At 41.6% G+C, this 16,046-nt stretch overlaps 1 protein-coding gene across 1 annotated transcript in view; it reads left to right on the top strand.

Annotated features, from left to right (window-relative positions):
- Positions 1–3,386: 3,386 nt before the first annotated feature.
- MYH15 (myosin heavy chain 15) overlaps positions 3,387–16,046 on the top strand; it is a gene marked incomplete at both ends in the record, with an annotated part of 184,460 nt that continues 171,800 nt past the window's right edge. Inside the window, 8 exon segments of the mRNA XM_082624363.1 lie at positions 3,387–3,483; positions 7,661–7,767; positions 10,586–10,729; positions 12,170–12,191; positions 12,194–12,224; positions 12,226–12,317; positions 12,961–12,988; positions 14,297–14,390. Coding sequence (XP_082480489.1) covers positions 3,387–3,483; positions 7,661–7,767; positions 10,586–10,729; positions 12,170–12,191; positions 12,194–12,224; positions 12,226–12,317; positions 12,961–12,988; positions 14,297–14,390 — 615 coding nt within the window.

Genomic DNA, 16,046 nt, shown 5'->3' on the forward strand with positions numbered 1-16,046 from the left:
AAGGTTTCAGCTGAGTGGTGAGCTGGGAGTCACAGCTGTACAAACTCACCTCTTCCCCTGGCTTCCACCGTCCCCTGGGCTCCCTCATTCTGACCTCTGCTGCATGACCAGCACCATTCCTCCCTGGGTTGGTGGGGGCGGCACGAAGATTTTTCTCTTCAAATTTGCCTAAAGTGTAGCTATAATTCATGACAGAAGGAACTCCCTTTCCCAACCCTGTCCAACCCAGTCCCAGTCTATTACTCTAAGAGAGCAAAGAGCATATTTATCCTGCCCATTACTGTAGCCCCCAAGCCTAGTGTGGGCAGTTGTAGGTGGGCAATTTGTACATATTGAATGAGAGAATAAATGGACATTTTCAAAAAGCTATTGATGAAATACCTGGAGAGAGAGAGAGAACCACAGAAAATACAACCAGCATAAAATAGCTAATTTCCAAACTAGAGATTTTATCCTTAAAATAACTAAATGCTCTAGACTTAAAAGGCAGGTAACCAAATTGTTCCAGCTTGCGTGGGACTTCCCTGATTTGAGCACTGAAAGTCCCAAGTCCTGGGAAATGCTTCAGTCCCCAGACACCTGGAATGGCCAGTCACCCACGCTGGCGTCACTTCTCACATGACAGTTAACTTATTGCCTATTAAGGGCAGCTAGGTTCTGACCAGCATGAGCCTTTCCAGGCCAAGGTGAAAAGTTCACATGTCAACTCTCCCTTTCACATAAGGCTTTCGCACTCCTTGTCTTTACTAGGTAACCAAGACACATTTAACTCTGGAAATTGTTATCATGTCAATGTAAATGGAAGCATGGTGGTTTATATACTTATTTACTCAATCCCTGAGAAAGTGAAAAAGTGAGTGCTAGAACAGAACTGTAATAGTTGTTTGGCTGTACAACGAACATGCGTAAGTATCTAAGGCCTCTGTCTGAGGCCAACTTTCTGAGAGTAATGTTGCCTAAGTACCCTGTGGATAATGGATACATGTAATCTGCACTTCGTAGTTACTTCAAAGGTACTAATGTAGGTCATCCTCTTGGCCTCAGTTACCTACCTCCAAACAGTTATACTCCTGGCAATGCAGTTTCCTCCTATCCAGGGCTGCTTTCTACACCTTTAAGTATGCTAAGTCATCCAGACTAGGAAAGAGATTTACACAGCTGTGTGCTCTGTATTTTGATGTGAGCTCTTTATCCTTGGATGTTATAATAAGAACTACTTTAAAAAATCTGTTATATATGAAAGTACATGCACATGCCACAAACTGAAACAGACCAGAATGGTACAGAGTGAAGAGTAACTGTCTCCTTCTCCCACCCATATTCTGTTCCCCAGAGACATACCCGTTTCTTAGGTATCTTTCCAGGAAATGTGTACACACGCACACACACACCCACACACAAACTTATGGATATCTTCCATATCAAAGTACACTTCCTGAGCTCTACTGTCTATTGAGCACAAGTCACCAGGAAGTCACACGTAGTGAGAGGAGGAGGATAAGGTTTAATTCTCTCACAAATACAGACTCACAACTTGTCTCCCTGACTATGGTTTCTCTCCGTTCCAATTCACCCTGAACATGCTGCCAGAGCCATTTTCCTAAAATACTGCTTCCCCTCATGTCCTTGCCCAGAGTCTATGATGTTTCCTATAGACTGTTCCAAAGTTTCTCTGCCTAACTTTCAAAGCTTTCCTTCATCTAGCTCCATGTTAACTATTCAAATACTTATGAAGTATTATTATTACAAATCCTAAATCTGAATGCTCACCTGCAGAAAGGTCAATTTTATCTTTTTCTCCTGGGCAATGTCACTCCCTTTCCCATCTCTGGGCTTTGGCTCATGTGCTTCTCATGAGTAATTTTCTTCTCTCTATCTTGAAAAATGTCCCTATAGATTATAGGGACTTGCATTGTGTAGGGAGGGAAACTGAACCAAGAGAGATTAAGTGATTTCCTACAAGTCACGTGCTTATTTTCTGGCAGAGATAAAATTAACTCTTGTCCTGGACCATCAGTCTTTGCTTTAAACCGCACTCCTTAGATCCCAGAGGTGCTGTCATGGATGCACCCAAGTCACCACGAAGCAAAGTATAGATTAAGTGCAGTAAAATACATGAATAGGCTTGTTAATTTTCACCCACGTATGAAATAGAAAGTGATTGAAGTTCATTCCAGACAGGGTAGACCATGGCACTGTTCAGTCATGAGGTCCCAGACCTAAGCCACCTTGGAAAGTCCTTCTCTACCTTCTCATCTATAAAATGGGGCTAAGAAGGCTTGCTGTGCAAGCTTGAGTGGAGAGGAAAAAGCCTAAGACCTTTTCTGTCTAATCGGAGAGACTGGCCTCTCATTTGGGATCGTGATAGCCCAGATTTCATTTCTTCTTCTCATTTTCAAATGTAAAGTGTGCAGATTAAAGATAAAGTAAGTAAAGTGTTTGGTATAGACTGAATGCTCGATGAATTTAGCCCTGATAATTTGCCCAGCAACTCAGTCCCTCCAAGACTGGAACTTGCCTTGCTTGAGCTGATGAACTCCTTACACCCACTCACTTCATTCACCACACAGCCTGCTTCCCTCCTTCAGCATGTGCTGCCCCAGGACAGCTTCCTAAAGATCCGTCTGCCAGCAGTTTCATATACCATCTGCTCTAGACACTCATCTCTGCTGCAGTACTCACCTTTTTATTCCTTTACTTTCTAATGCTGAACATTCATTCCCCTCTTTGCTGCCATGATCTGCCTACGATGTTCCATCCACCTGGATGCACCTAGATACCTGCAAGCCCTTCCTCCCCTCCTACAAGGGCCCTGGTGTCCACAGCTCGACATTTCTCAGTCTGCCCCATTCCACCAACCACCAAGGTCAGAGCTCTATGCTTTCAGGTTGCATTATGACTTTCATGGGCTGTAGGCACTTTTGTCTTTCTGGGCCCCTTCCTTCACAAAAAGTATTAAAAATTGCATTTTACAACTGTATTGGTATAAAGACTGATTAATAGAATCCAGGCTGGTTTCATTATTATATATCATTAAGATTATATTCATATTTTTCTTCTGCTTTTAAATGAAATTAAAATAGTTTTGTGGGCCCTTAAAAGCATCATGGACTCTAGGCACTGGGCCTTCTGTGACTAGTGGATAAGTTGATCCTGCTAGAGTAAGATTCCTTGTGTACAATTTTGTCATACACTTGAGACACGGCAGAGAGGTAGTGAAAAAGAAGACTTAACCCTCGTTGGTCCATCTGTGGTGAATAGTTTCTCACTTCAGGGCCTGATGTCTCCTTTCCCCTGGTTCCTTCCTACATGTGTCTTCTGCAGAGTGAATCCTTTCAGCTCACCGTTTAGGCCTCAGCCTGATGTGGTGTATCACTTTAAGGAGGATGGACCTCTCAGAGATTGGCGAGGCCGCGGCCTATCTCAGAAGAAGGGAGGCTGAGCTGCTTCTGCTCCAGGCCACGGCCTTCGATGGCAAGACTTGTGGCGCCTGCTGGCTTCACTTTATTTTACAGCTTCCAGGTGGCAACTATCTGATCAGTGGAGAGAAGCCATCAGTTCTGGAGCCTAACTTATTTGCTTGGGGTGCAATCTGTCTCCATGAACCACTGAGCAGTTGAGGAGCTCAGGGTGTGGAGGGTAAAGATGGAAGTTTGTGGGCTTCCCTGGTGGCACAGTGGTTGGGAGTCCACCTGCCGATGCAGGGGACACGGGTTTGTGCCCCAGTCCGGGAAGATCCCACATGCCCCGGAGCGGCTGGGCCCGTGAGCCATGGCCGCTGAGCCTGCGCGTCCGAAGCCTGTGCTCCGCAACGGGGGAGGCCACAGCAGTCAGAGGCCCGCGTACCACAAAAAAAAAGATGGAAGTTTGCAAGGAAGAGCAGGAGGCCTGGGAGGCAACCCAGGCCCAAGCCCTGCTTACTTGGCCCTACAACAGGTTTTCTCTTCAAGGAGCACCCAGGTATGGCCCCAGATAAAGTCTTTCTCAGAAGCCTCTTCATGTGGGTAAATAGCAGAGGAGAGCGAGGGGGCTGGGACTGCAGGGGTGTTGGTGCACTGGTAGGAAGAATGAAGGAAAAGGCTCCAGGAAGGTGGGAGAAACAGAAATTGTCCTGGGCCCTCTTCAGGATTTGCTGATGCTGGAACTTTGCCCTCTGGCTGTCTTCTAGGTCAGGAGGGTCACTCAGCCAACACTAAACAGAAGATAATTGGGAGACTTGCTCACCCTGCTGAATAATTTCTTGGCAGTTATAGGCAAGGACAAAGGTTAATGAGGATTTACCCATAAGATAAAGGCTGAGTACTACATTAAAATCTCTAAATAAATGTTACATTTCCCCCCTCTTTCTATACATGTCTGGGCTGCATGGCCATCTTCTGAATTTTGGTTAATTGGAGACTTAGAGTCAGATTCACAGTGTGATCCAGCATCAAGCCACCTATATATCTCAATTCCAAAAAGTATTCAACAACACAGCATAAACCCCGACTGAGAGTTGTTCTAGTACTCTGAATTAGTCAACATTAGGCTTTAATATGACCACTTATAATTCAAGCCAGTTAGGTAGCACGTTCTATTTCCATCATAGACCAGTCCTGGATCAGTTCCCAGTTTCCAGTCATTGGATGTCATTACTGTGATTGGATTTTAGAGTAGCTAATTATAATCCATCAAATCAAATACAATAACAGAACTATCCCTGAGGTCAGAACTGGTCATGCAGAAGCTTATCGCAAGTAGTTAGATAATGAGGGACAAGATCCTAGTGGTACCAGGGAGAAAATCAAAATGCCAAAGCATTCGAGATAATTGGATGATACATTTAGTAGAATCAGCACTGTAAATAATTCCTTAAAATATAACAATAATTCCTTAAATATTTCCTTAAAATAATAATTCCTTAAAATATAACAATCCACATAATTTCTAATTTTTTTTTTTTGGTCAAACAATCCTTCCTCATAGAAATGCACTGACAGTACAAAGAGGAGAGTCAGCAGAAGTTTTTCATCCCCCTGGGCTAGTAGACAATGGAGTCTGCTTTTTTGAACTCAGGCCAAATGGAAGCTGTGTGATAAGAGTATTTGGCAAGTAGTTTTGGGTTCAAATTCCCTGTTCTTGATGCTTTCTGGCTAATTAGAGCAAATCACTTTACCTTACTGAACCTCAGTTTCCTTATCTTTCAAATGGGAACATATGCTTTCTCTGCCTACCTTCCTTCATGAGTATCAAAGAAGACAATAAATGTGAAAAATAAACACAAGGCATTACTATGCTACCTAGAAAACTAGAATTGCTGGGTGTCAGGGAGGAAGTGTGCTTTCAGAAATAAAAACAAAACACCATTTCAAGGCAAATGTAAATGATTTTTATAGAACAAGTAAACCATCTAGTTAAAATAACTACAAAACTGAATACAGTATTACTTCAATTTTGATTAATATCATAGAAAAAAGACTTGAAAAAAATGCTTCAGATAGATAACAGTGGTTATCTCTGAGTTGTTCCATTATGGGTGATTATTTTAAAATGTTTTTCTTTACACATTTCTCTACTTGTAAAGCTTTTTTGCAATAAACACGTGTTACCTTTATTTTGGAAAATATATTTAGTCATCTAAAACTATGAAATCATAGAGACAAACCTCCTGAGCTTACAGATGAGAAAACTAAGGCCCAAAGAGTTGAGGCCATTGCCTTACATCTTGTTACTAGCAAAGCCAGGCCTAAAATCCAAGTGGTCTGAATCAAAGCCATTGCTGTCTATGTTTCCATCCTTGCAGTTATTCATGAGAATTCAAGGAATTAAAAGTTGACTGAGTTTATTTACTTCATCTTCAGAACCATCCTTCTCTGGGACTCGGTCTCCAGTAGGTAAGTGCTTCCAAAAATTCTTCTCTCCCACTGTTTCCAGAGGTGATAAAAGAAAGAGTTAATCATGAGGAAGGTGATGAACATAATTTCTGAGAGAAAAACTGGAGGGAAAAAAGCTCAGCATATAATATAGAGGAAGAATGCTTTAGTGGAAAAGCTCTGATTTAGGAGGTAAATGATCTAATTTCTAGTGTCATTATTCTAATGACTGTCACTAATTAGCTATGTGACTGTGGACAACTCTGTTAATCTCTCTTCCCAGGTTCTTTTTCTAAAAAAAATTAAAATGACAAAAGGGAAGTCTGTGCCAGGTGGTACCCATGTTTCTTTCAAGTAATAACACTTGGTTTAAAATGCAGTACCTTAAGCAACACAATGTATGCAAATGGGTGCTTTTCAAAAACAAGCTTATTTTCATAGACATAACACAAAGCCAAATTAGCTTTTGCAAAAAAACCCAAAATGATTAATACAATTAAAACCAGTATTTAAAATGCAAACAACAAGTAGAAGCAAATGCAAAATCAATCAGATAGGAATACAAAAATCCTCTTGCCCAGCAGTTTGAGTGGTGAATTGGTTGTAACCAGGGAAAGGGAAAGAGAGCACAGTGTAGGTGGTGATGGCAGGAAAGTAGTGAGCAATGAAATTCTTTTCAGAGACAAGTGTGATGGAAGAGGGGTGCGTGCTGCCCAGCTTCACCTCCTTCTTCCACACTCAGTCCTCAAGTCCTATCGTCCACCTCTGGGGAGAACATCTGGCGAGGCTGCCCATCCTGCAGCAGTGAGGCTCGCTAGCTTTTGTGATTCATGTGTTTTGGGGAGGGGGGATGGAGTTGGCACTACCAGCCAGTGCTGTGGCTGCAGTAGGGTCTCCCCTGTGCATCCCACAGCCCTAGGCTCAGATTTTCCCTCTTCCAGCCAAATGCTCTCCTTGCCCCCTCCCCTCTATCTACCTGAGGAGCTGTGAACAGGGATTTCTGTGAGCTTCTGGTAAGACTCACTTTCCTTTAAGAGACTCTTTCTTATTCATCTTCCCTAGTGATCTGCCTCAGGTGGGAGAGGAGTTGAGAAGCACCCGAGCGAGGCCAAGAGAAGCTGCCTCAGACGTTCATAAGAATTCTGGCTTGTGTCACCCAAAGCCTCTTATCGGTTGATCGCTTTGTAGAGGGCTGCTTTGCTAAGGTGTGAGACATGGGGTTGAGGCAGGGGGAGAGAAAAACAATATATGGGGAAAAATAATATGAATCATTTATGCTGTATGACAGCAATCATCCATATTCTCTCTCCTCAATTCTCCCCCCTCCAAGTCTACCGTATAATTCTCTTAGCAGGCTTTCATTCCAAAATTAAAAATAAGGTCTAAAGAAATCCTGACAGACAGACATGGCCACGAACCTAAATTTTCACTTAGTTGTAACCAGACCTTTCTGAGGGAAGTATTTTGGAGGGAGTTGGGAAGGCTAAGAGCACCAGGCAAACCACCAAGCACCTGGGGCTGTGAGTGGGAGGTAAGTGTGGGGATTGGGAGAGGTGGGTAAGGTTTTAGCAAAATGTTCCCAATCTCCACTTGCTGAAACACTTCTTGCTCCTAAACAGTCCTTATGTAGGTTTACCTTCAGGGTGAGCGTTCATGATTTTATCTAACTTTGTAACTTCCTATATTGGTGACACCAGGTCAACAAGCAGACTTAGCAGAAATGAGACCATGTCCATCAGTATGAAAGTGTCCAACGTACATTTCCTACAGGGACTGTAGTTAAATATCCATTTTTTTTCCCTCTGTAGGGAAGAAGAAATGCTGGATTCATGATGGGAAGAACACTTATGTTGAGGCTGAGATTAGAGGGGGTGGAGATGATGGCAGAATAATTGTTGAGACAACAGATGGAAAGGTAAAGAAATCTTTATTTCAGCCCATTGGTGACTAAGTTCTCTATTTAATTTAATAATTAGGTGTGTCCTTTCTCTAATTGTTTTGTTAAAAACCTGGGGTAGGAGATGCCACTGATACACTTTAGAAAACTCATTAATCTTTAAGAAGCTCCTCCACTTAACTATCGAAGATGTAATGACGAACATTGAGGAATCAGAGTAAACCGGCTGCCGGTGGTAAAGCTCATTGACTCTATCGTATTTCAAGTTCTTTTTTTTTTTTTTTTTTTTGCGGTACGTGGGCCTCTCACTGTTGTGGCCTCTCCCGTTGTGGAGCACAGGCTCCGGACGCGCAGGCTCAGCGGCCGTGGCTCATGGGCTTAGTTGCTCCACAGCACGTGGGATCTTCCCGGACCGGGGCACGAACCGGTGTCCCCTGCATCGGCAGGTGGACTCTCAACCACTGCGCCACCAGGGAAGCCCTCAAGTTCTTTTTTAAAGGTGCCTCTTGGAGTAAATAATGACCTTAGGAACTGTGAAGCAAGCTATGTTTGTAGGATCAGGAAAGAGTGGGATAATCTGAATAAAAATAGAACAGTGTCAGAGGAACCAAGAAATGGGAGAATGGTCTGTAATGTCAAACGCTAGAGAAAGAGATTTAGGGCTTGGAGAGAGCCTTGAACTTCAGAATTAGGAGGTCACCTATGACCTTTGAAAGAGAAGCTTAGGTCAAGTGTTGGGGCATAAGTTAGACTGTGAGGGGTCATAGAGAGAATGTGTAGTGAGGCTGTAACAGTCCCCAACCCCTTCTCCCTGTCACCAAGGTATTCAGAGCAACAGGGCAATATTGTACAGACAGCCTACTCTCAGAACCTTTGCCTGCATCACTGACCTCAGGTGCCTGCCAGCTCCATGGCAGAGAATTGGGCCCTATTTCTGCCCTGACTTGGATGAACACTTCATTATAGATTTTACAGATGATTTCCTGCCCATATGCACTTCACCAATCTCCTTCCAATTCTGCCCTTCCCGACTCCATAACAAGCCACATCCTATAACAAACAGGTACGATCATTATCAAGAAAGTTTGTCTTTTTCATGCCCTTATCTTTGTATTTAGACAATTTATGATCTAAAGCATTGCCATCTGAATTGTAAAATTCTGGAGGCCACTGAAAAACTACCACTTATGGTGTCTTAATATGCCTTCCTGATGGTGTCTGTACATTTAAAAAATCACAAGTTAGGTAGATTTTATATAACTAATTAATGGAATTAAGGACAAAACTTGGTCCTTATCAATAGGAATATACATATTTAGGCAAGGGAAAAATTCAGAATGTCTTAAATAAGGAAACTAAGGGATTCAATGATTTTCTCCCAGTCTGTGTGTTGTCTTTTCACTTTCTTGATTGTGTCCAGTTCAATTTTATTAGGCCTCCAGATGAGAAGTTTGTTCTTCTGAGCACATTTTTTAAAACTGCTCTTTTTAACAGTATTTATGATGATTTGTGAATATAATGTGATTACAACTATGAAAGAAATCATAGGAAGAAGAACATGAAAGCAACAAGTTAATGATATAGAAAGAGGAGTCTAAAGGTGGGTGGCTTTGTTCAGCTTGACCTTTCACCATCTAATGGAGGTCCCATTCCCCCCAGCCCCACTCTGCATCTCCCTGGCTCCAGGCTTCCTCCTCCTGATGTTAGAAGTGACTACACTTCCAATCACCTTTGGTCTTTGTAACATTAACAAAGGCAATAAAGCCAGTGGGTGGAGAGTAATACTTAAAGTTGGTAACGAAAGGAGAGAAAAATAGAATCAGAGCTGAGGGGAGGTTTTTGGTGTAAGAGACCTGATTATGTTCTATGGGAGAGAAGGAGTCCATGAAATATGGAAACTGAAAGGGACTCAAAAGAAAAGGGATTACTGTTTGAACAATGTCAAAGAAGACCATGGATAGGAATGAGATCAGGAATACTGAGAGTGTGGGAGACTCAGAAGAAGCAGTTATTACCAACTGGGATTAAATGGAGCAATAAGCTGATACCAATATGCATTAATCAAGGAAAAGGGCTATAGGAAATGAGGTTAGGAAACTTCTGAGAGTAACTCTAAGCAACTATTTGGTAGTAGCAATGCATCCATATTAATTAAGATATCAATACTTATTGAGTACCTACTATGTCCTTAGCATTGTGATAAGGGCTTTAATAACTTTAGAAGAAGAAAACATCTAGACTACTTCATAAGATGCTTATAATCTAGCTGGGAAATAGTTTAACACAGCCACTTATTAAAACATACACAAGAGTTAATACTCTCAAGATAGTACAGGTTATGTATATGGCAAAAGACTTAAGGAGGGAAAAATAATGAGCTGGGGGAGTTGGGGAAGGCTTGAGGAAGAGAATAGGTCTTAAGCCAAGTCTGGAAGGATGAGTCTGCCTCCTTGATCATTCACTCTAAATTCCTTCTTCTAAACCTCTAGGATATGTTGAGACATCTAGAGAGGGGCTAGATCATGAGCAATATAATGTGTGTTCTCTCAGGGGCAATCTCAGTCTGAGGAGCCACAGGATCAGGGCACTGCAGTTTAGAAAATTTTAATTCAACAAAAACACTTTTAAAAAACTTTATCTTCGGGCAAGGAGAGAACATGAGTTGGAGGAACACCTGTTTCTTGGGAAAAACAGGTTGGTTTAACCTCCTCTGGCTCCATCCTCTAATGAGGCATCTTTTTCTTAACTCCTTGAAAATTCTTCCCAATGCATGGCAAAAATGAATGAGCATAGAAGAAATAGGGGAATATATCTTACATTTTCCTCCTCTCTGCAGAGTCTGAGTGTCAAGGAGGGCGAAATCCAGCAGATGAATCCCCCAGAGTTTGAAATGATTAAAGACATGGCAATGCTGACTCACCTCAATGAAACATCTGTGCTGCATGCCCTGAAGAGGCGCTATAATCATTGGATGATCTATGTACGCGTATATGCTTCACTCCTGAAACAGAATGCCGGCATCACATTGGCGATGTCCCAGCGCTCTTTTGGGTGAAAAAGATATTGAATTTAAGCATACTCATATGAGAATAATCCTTGAGAAATGCCCACTAGGAAGGGACATTATCTTAGCATTTCCCCAGTTTTATTTGGTCTGTATTCATATCCCTTCCCACAGGTTTTCATCCTAAAGTAAAGGCATGAGGCTTGGAGCATGATAGACCCGTGTCCAAATGCCACCTCTGTTTCTTACTAGTAGTTTTCTTCTTGAAGTCACCTTATCTGTAAAGTGGGATAATAATGTCTGTCTCGCCATGGTAGCTTGGAGGATAAATAAAAGAATGTAAAGCATGTAGTTCAGTGCCTGTTACCTAGTTAGTGCTCAATAAATGGAATAATTTTTTTCATCATCATTAAATTGGTGATGATTGGTTGCTCAGCTTCTTTCGTTCACTCAATCTATTCAGCAGGAGCTGCACTGAGCAGATTAGTCAAAGTTGACGGCATTTGGGACCCATTGCTATAGCAGCCTTGCCATGCAGCCAGCTTGCTCCTGGGCACTCTGTTTTACGGTGTGACTGTCTTTGTTTCCCTAAGATGCTGTAACAAAATTACTGGAAACAGGGTGGCTTAAAACAATAGAAACTTATTCTGTCACAGTTCTAGAGGCCGGAGTCCAAGATCAAATAAACTCAGCAGTCACACTCCCTTTAGAGCCTCTAGGGGAGAATCATTCCTTACCTGTGCCGGTTTCCAGTGGCTTTTGGCATATTCCCTGTGGCCGCATCACTCCAGTCTTTCCCTCCATCTCCACATCACTGACTCCTCTGTGTGTCTCTTATACGGTGATTAGCTGTTGGATTTAAGGCCCATCCAGATATCATCCTGAGGTTCTTACCTTAATTACACGTGCAAAGATCCTTTTTCCAAATAAGATCCCGTTCACAGGTTCTAGAGATTAAGACGTGTACATATCTTTTGGGGAGCCACAGTCCAGCCACCACGGTTTGAGTGACCCACATGAGCTATTACCCCAGTGCCTTAAGCATCAGGTTCCTAATCTTGCAGAGGCACAGATTCCCTTTGGGCCTCAAATGCCTGAGAGCTGGTTACCAAAATCAATAAGCCTTCTGTCAGAGTCCTCCTTGTCTTCAAAAGTTGTGTGTGTGTGTGTGAGACAAGTTAGTGGTTGACAAATCTCCCAGGGGAGAGGTAATCCCAGGCCCCCTTGTTAGTCTAATATGGTTCTGTCTCTTCCTATTAGAAGTCCCTGCTGTGCAAGAACCCAAAAGCTCTCTTTCTTTTAGTTCCTTTATAAGTAAATATTCATTCGAGCAAATGTTACCTGACATTGAAAGAGCTGACAAACCTGGAAGTATTCCTAACTTGTTTTCGGAAATCTTTTCTGATCTTCTGTCAGATATATTCGGGTCTCTCCTGTGTGAGCCTCAAAAGTGGCTTCCAGTAACACAGAGCAGCGGCAGCCATCTACAAAGGGAAGAGGCGATCAGAGGCTCCCCCTCACATCTTCGCTGTGGCCAATAATGCCTTTCAGGATATGCTTCACAGTAAGTGGCTGCCCTACAAAATGAAGGGTAAAAATATCTGATCTACTTTTTCTCCGTGTCACTAAGAGGCAGGTAGGCATTGTGAGCGGAGCATGGCCTTTATAGTTGCCTAATCACTTGAAGCCTCCGTTTTCTTCTGGATAAAACGTGAGCAAAATAGGGCCTACCTCCTAGGGTTATGGGGACGATTAGCTCGCATATCAAATTAAGTGACATAATGCCTTGAAAGTGCTCAGCCCAGTGTCTGGCCCAGAGTGAGCCCCCTGTAGATGTCAGCTTTTATTACAAAAAGTACCTGCTAGAATGTCTGGCACAAAGAGGTTATTCTGTAGCTATTATTACACCAGTCTTAATAAAAGGCTTAAAATAGTGATATGTCAACCATTCGTCATTTACCATTTGTATTTGGATCAAGGAGAGAGTGATAGAATTCGTATGATCTTATGACTGGCCTACATAGAGTCAAGAGAAAATCTATTTTACTTTGTACCATTGAAATGGTATTTTTTCTAACTGTATACAGAGCAAATCCTTCTCCTTGTGTCTGACTTCAAACTGTAACCAAGGAAATTTTGAATAAGTTCATGCCAGTACATGGCAGCTCTGGTAGAAGAATGATCTGACATTTTCCTTTCTTTTGTAGATCGAAAGAATCAGTCTGTACTCTTCACGTTAAGTGTTTGCCTTGCTTTTTCTTTTTGGCCAGCAGTGAGTGTTTCAATCGAAACAGACACCTACATTTCACTGGATAGGAAACATAAATTCACTGCCTTTGAATTGTTGTTCTTTAGATACCGAATACATTCTAGGCAAGAGTAAGATAGGAAAGTGTCATAACACTTTAGTCAGTGATTAGCCAAATATGGTGCCAGCTAGGCTGCCTTCCATTTTAGAAGATCCTTTGGAACCTGCAGTGCACATGCTGGGCTTAATCATTTTCTTGATGGAGAGAGCTCCCTGTCCAAATGATCATTTTCAAAGTTCTCTGGTCTGGCTAACTGGGCAGAAAGACTGAAAGTCCAGTGGGTATGACCACAGAATAGATAACATGCTGTTGTGAGCAGCCAGAATGGGGCAGGCCAAGGTACATTAAGTAGTGGGAACTAAAAGATGGTGAGGTTTAGAGGGACAAGAAAAGGGAGTGAAGAAGAAAGATGGAAAGGATTTCACTGATACCATATTGTATGTTAATTTTGATGGGAAGAGCATTGGCTGGCCAGGTGAACTGTCAGCATGGTGGTTGAGGGGAGAGGCTGGGACTCGAGAAGCAGTCAAATGCTCAAGTTCTTGCTCTTCCTATGCAGTGATGATGCCACCTCATGTGTTAGGCTGTCCATTAGCTTCAGCCATCCCCAGAAAAATAATAGGTCTCCGAATCTTAGAGCTAGAAGAGTGGTTAAAGTTCAGCCCTTTGCAGAGGGGTTAGACTATTTTCTGGAGTTGCAGGCAGATAAAGGCAGGCCTTGATACTATGATGCTTTGGGTGAGAGGCTATAAATTCACTGTTGTGTTCTCTCCACATTACAAAGTTAGCTGATTATCAAAGGTAAAAGGGAAATCTAAAGCTCAACTTCCTGGTAGAATGTTTGGTAGGTTCTCTTCCGAGGGACCTGGCCATGTGATGGTAGCCTTCATATGTGACAATCTCTTGAACAGTTGGTGGTGAGGAGACCTATCTCTAATTAGCAAAGATACTCTTCAACTTTTTGTTAACAGGACCATGAGGAACAGGCTTCTTATTTTTATAAAGTCTTTGATCTTTCCCTACTCCAGATTTTTGCTCATGTTTTTCCAGCCTGAGATGTCCTTTTCCTTCTCCCAACCAACTAAATGTTTGCATCTCCTTCAAGTTCCCTCTTAAGTTCCACTTTTCTATAAAACTTTCCCTCTTGCCTTAGTTTATATGTTTAAAATTATTTATCTTTCATTGTATTTATAATCTGAACCAGTTAACTGTGTCATTGAATTTCCAATCATAGAGGAGAATCTGGTGCTGGAAAGACTGTGAACACCAAACATATTATCCAGTACTTTGCCACCATAGCAACCACGGGTGAATCCAGAGAAAAGCCAGTAAGTGTTTATACATCTTGGCAGAAAAGGTGGATGGCCCTATCTGCTAATCATGGAGGCTCTGCCACGATCACTTATGGGGAGAAAGGAGGAAACCGCACCATAGAACAATTAAAAAATTATAGAAAATTCTTTTCCCCCATTTTTCCTTTGCCTCTTGGGAGGGTCATCAAGTACTCTGAACCAATAACCCGAAAACATTAAATTACATAATTTGTTTCAGATCTGCTTCAAGGGGCATTTACTGGCCTGATCTTTGTTGCTTGGACCCTCTGAGAATTAGCTACTTAAGATCCAAACCACCTTCCCCCAAAACTAGGGTTACCAATGCCTTGAATGGCCACTTTTGATATTTCTTAATATTGAATATCTTCTTTGTGGTATTTCTTTAGCTACTGTGAGATGTCAGAATCCCTCAAATATGTACCAATAGAAAGAACTCTGCTTCCTTTACCACTAACTTCTGGACCAAATCCCAAATGCCCAATGGATGTACCCTCAACTTCAATCACATTCTAGGTTCTGAAAACTTTACCTTCTCTCTTTCTCTAATTATTTTTATCCTTGGTAATTTTTGCTTTAGCTTACTTTGTTTAGCTCCATTAACAGGTTGATGGTAATAATCTGAGGATACCTAGACCATGAGAGTTGGTATGCAAAATAAGATTAGATAATGCTGAGCAAAACTCAAAATCAATGAGTTACTGAGCTGTTGGAGCCTCTCATCTATGTCTGACATTACTGCTTTGCTTTTTCAGTATGATCCTAGATGTCTCCTGCTGTATTTGCAAGATAAGAAGTATATCAAAATAGCAATCTAGTCCAATTTCCACACCATAGAAAGTTTCTTTTCCAACCACCACATTCCTGAATTTGATTGATTTCTCTAGGTATCATTGAATTCTATTATTCACTAGATATTACTTCATTTGTGTGTACATTTTAGGTTGTTTTGTGTGCATTTGTTTGTTTGGTCTAACCATTGAGCCCTATGATTATACATAACACAATACATAATACATAAAAGTTCTGTGAAAAATTTGGCTTATATAGCCCTTTTATTTATTTAAAGGACAGTAGACCCATAATACATAGAAGGAATATAGTTTTTGTAAATCTATAAATTCTTAAATACCACATACTATAAAATGCCCCCCATAAAATGTATCTTTGAGGCTGACTGGAAAAAAACAAAGCTATGTTGCAGTTTAGGTGCTAAGTGGTCATTAGAACTCGCTCAGTGTAGGTGACCTGCTTTGGCCCATCAGCCTGAACCAATATGATTCAAATTCAAGACCAATAATACCATTTCAGGTCACTGCTTGGTGTGAACCTCTAGGTTACTTAGGAATAACAGCAAGCAAAAATGTAATTTAATAATGCTGCATCTGCTGTATTATTTTTGGATAAATTTCCAGGTGTAAGGATTGAATGGGAAGAGAGGCAGATTAGCAATGAGGGGGGATATATGGAATGAAGTTTGGAAATAGGCCATGGTATTTGTTGTTGTTGTTTACTTTGGTAAAATATCAGTTTTCTTTTCCTACTCAGGCCAATGCCAACCAAAAGAGAAGCACTGCAAATAAATGAACTCCCACATATAGTCATGGGGCATCATATATTGTCAATCTTTCATCTATCTATTTTTGAGTTCCC

This window comes from Mesoplodon mirus (assembly GCF_964341445.2).
Source record: "Mesoplodon mirus genome assembly, chromosome: 6".
NCBI classification, from domain to species: domain Eukaryota; kingdom Metazoa; phylum Chordata; class Mammalia; order Artiodactyla; family Ziphiidae; genus Mesoplodon; species Mesoplodon mirus.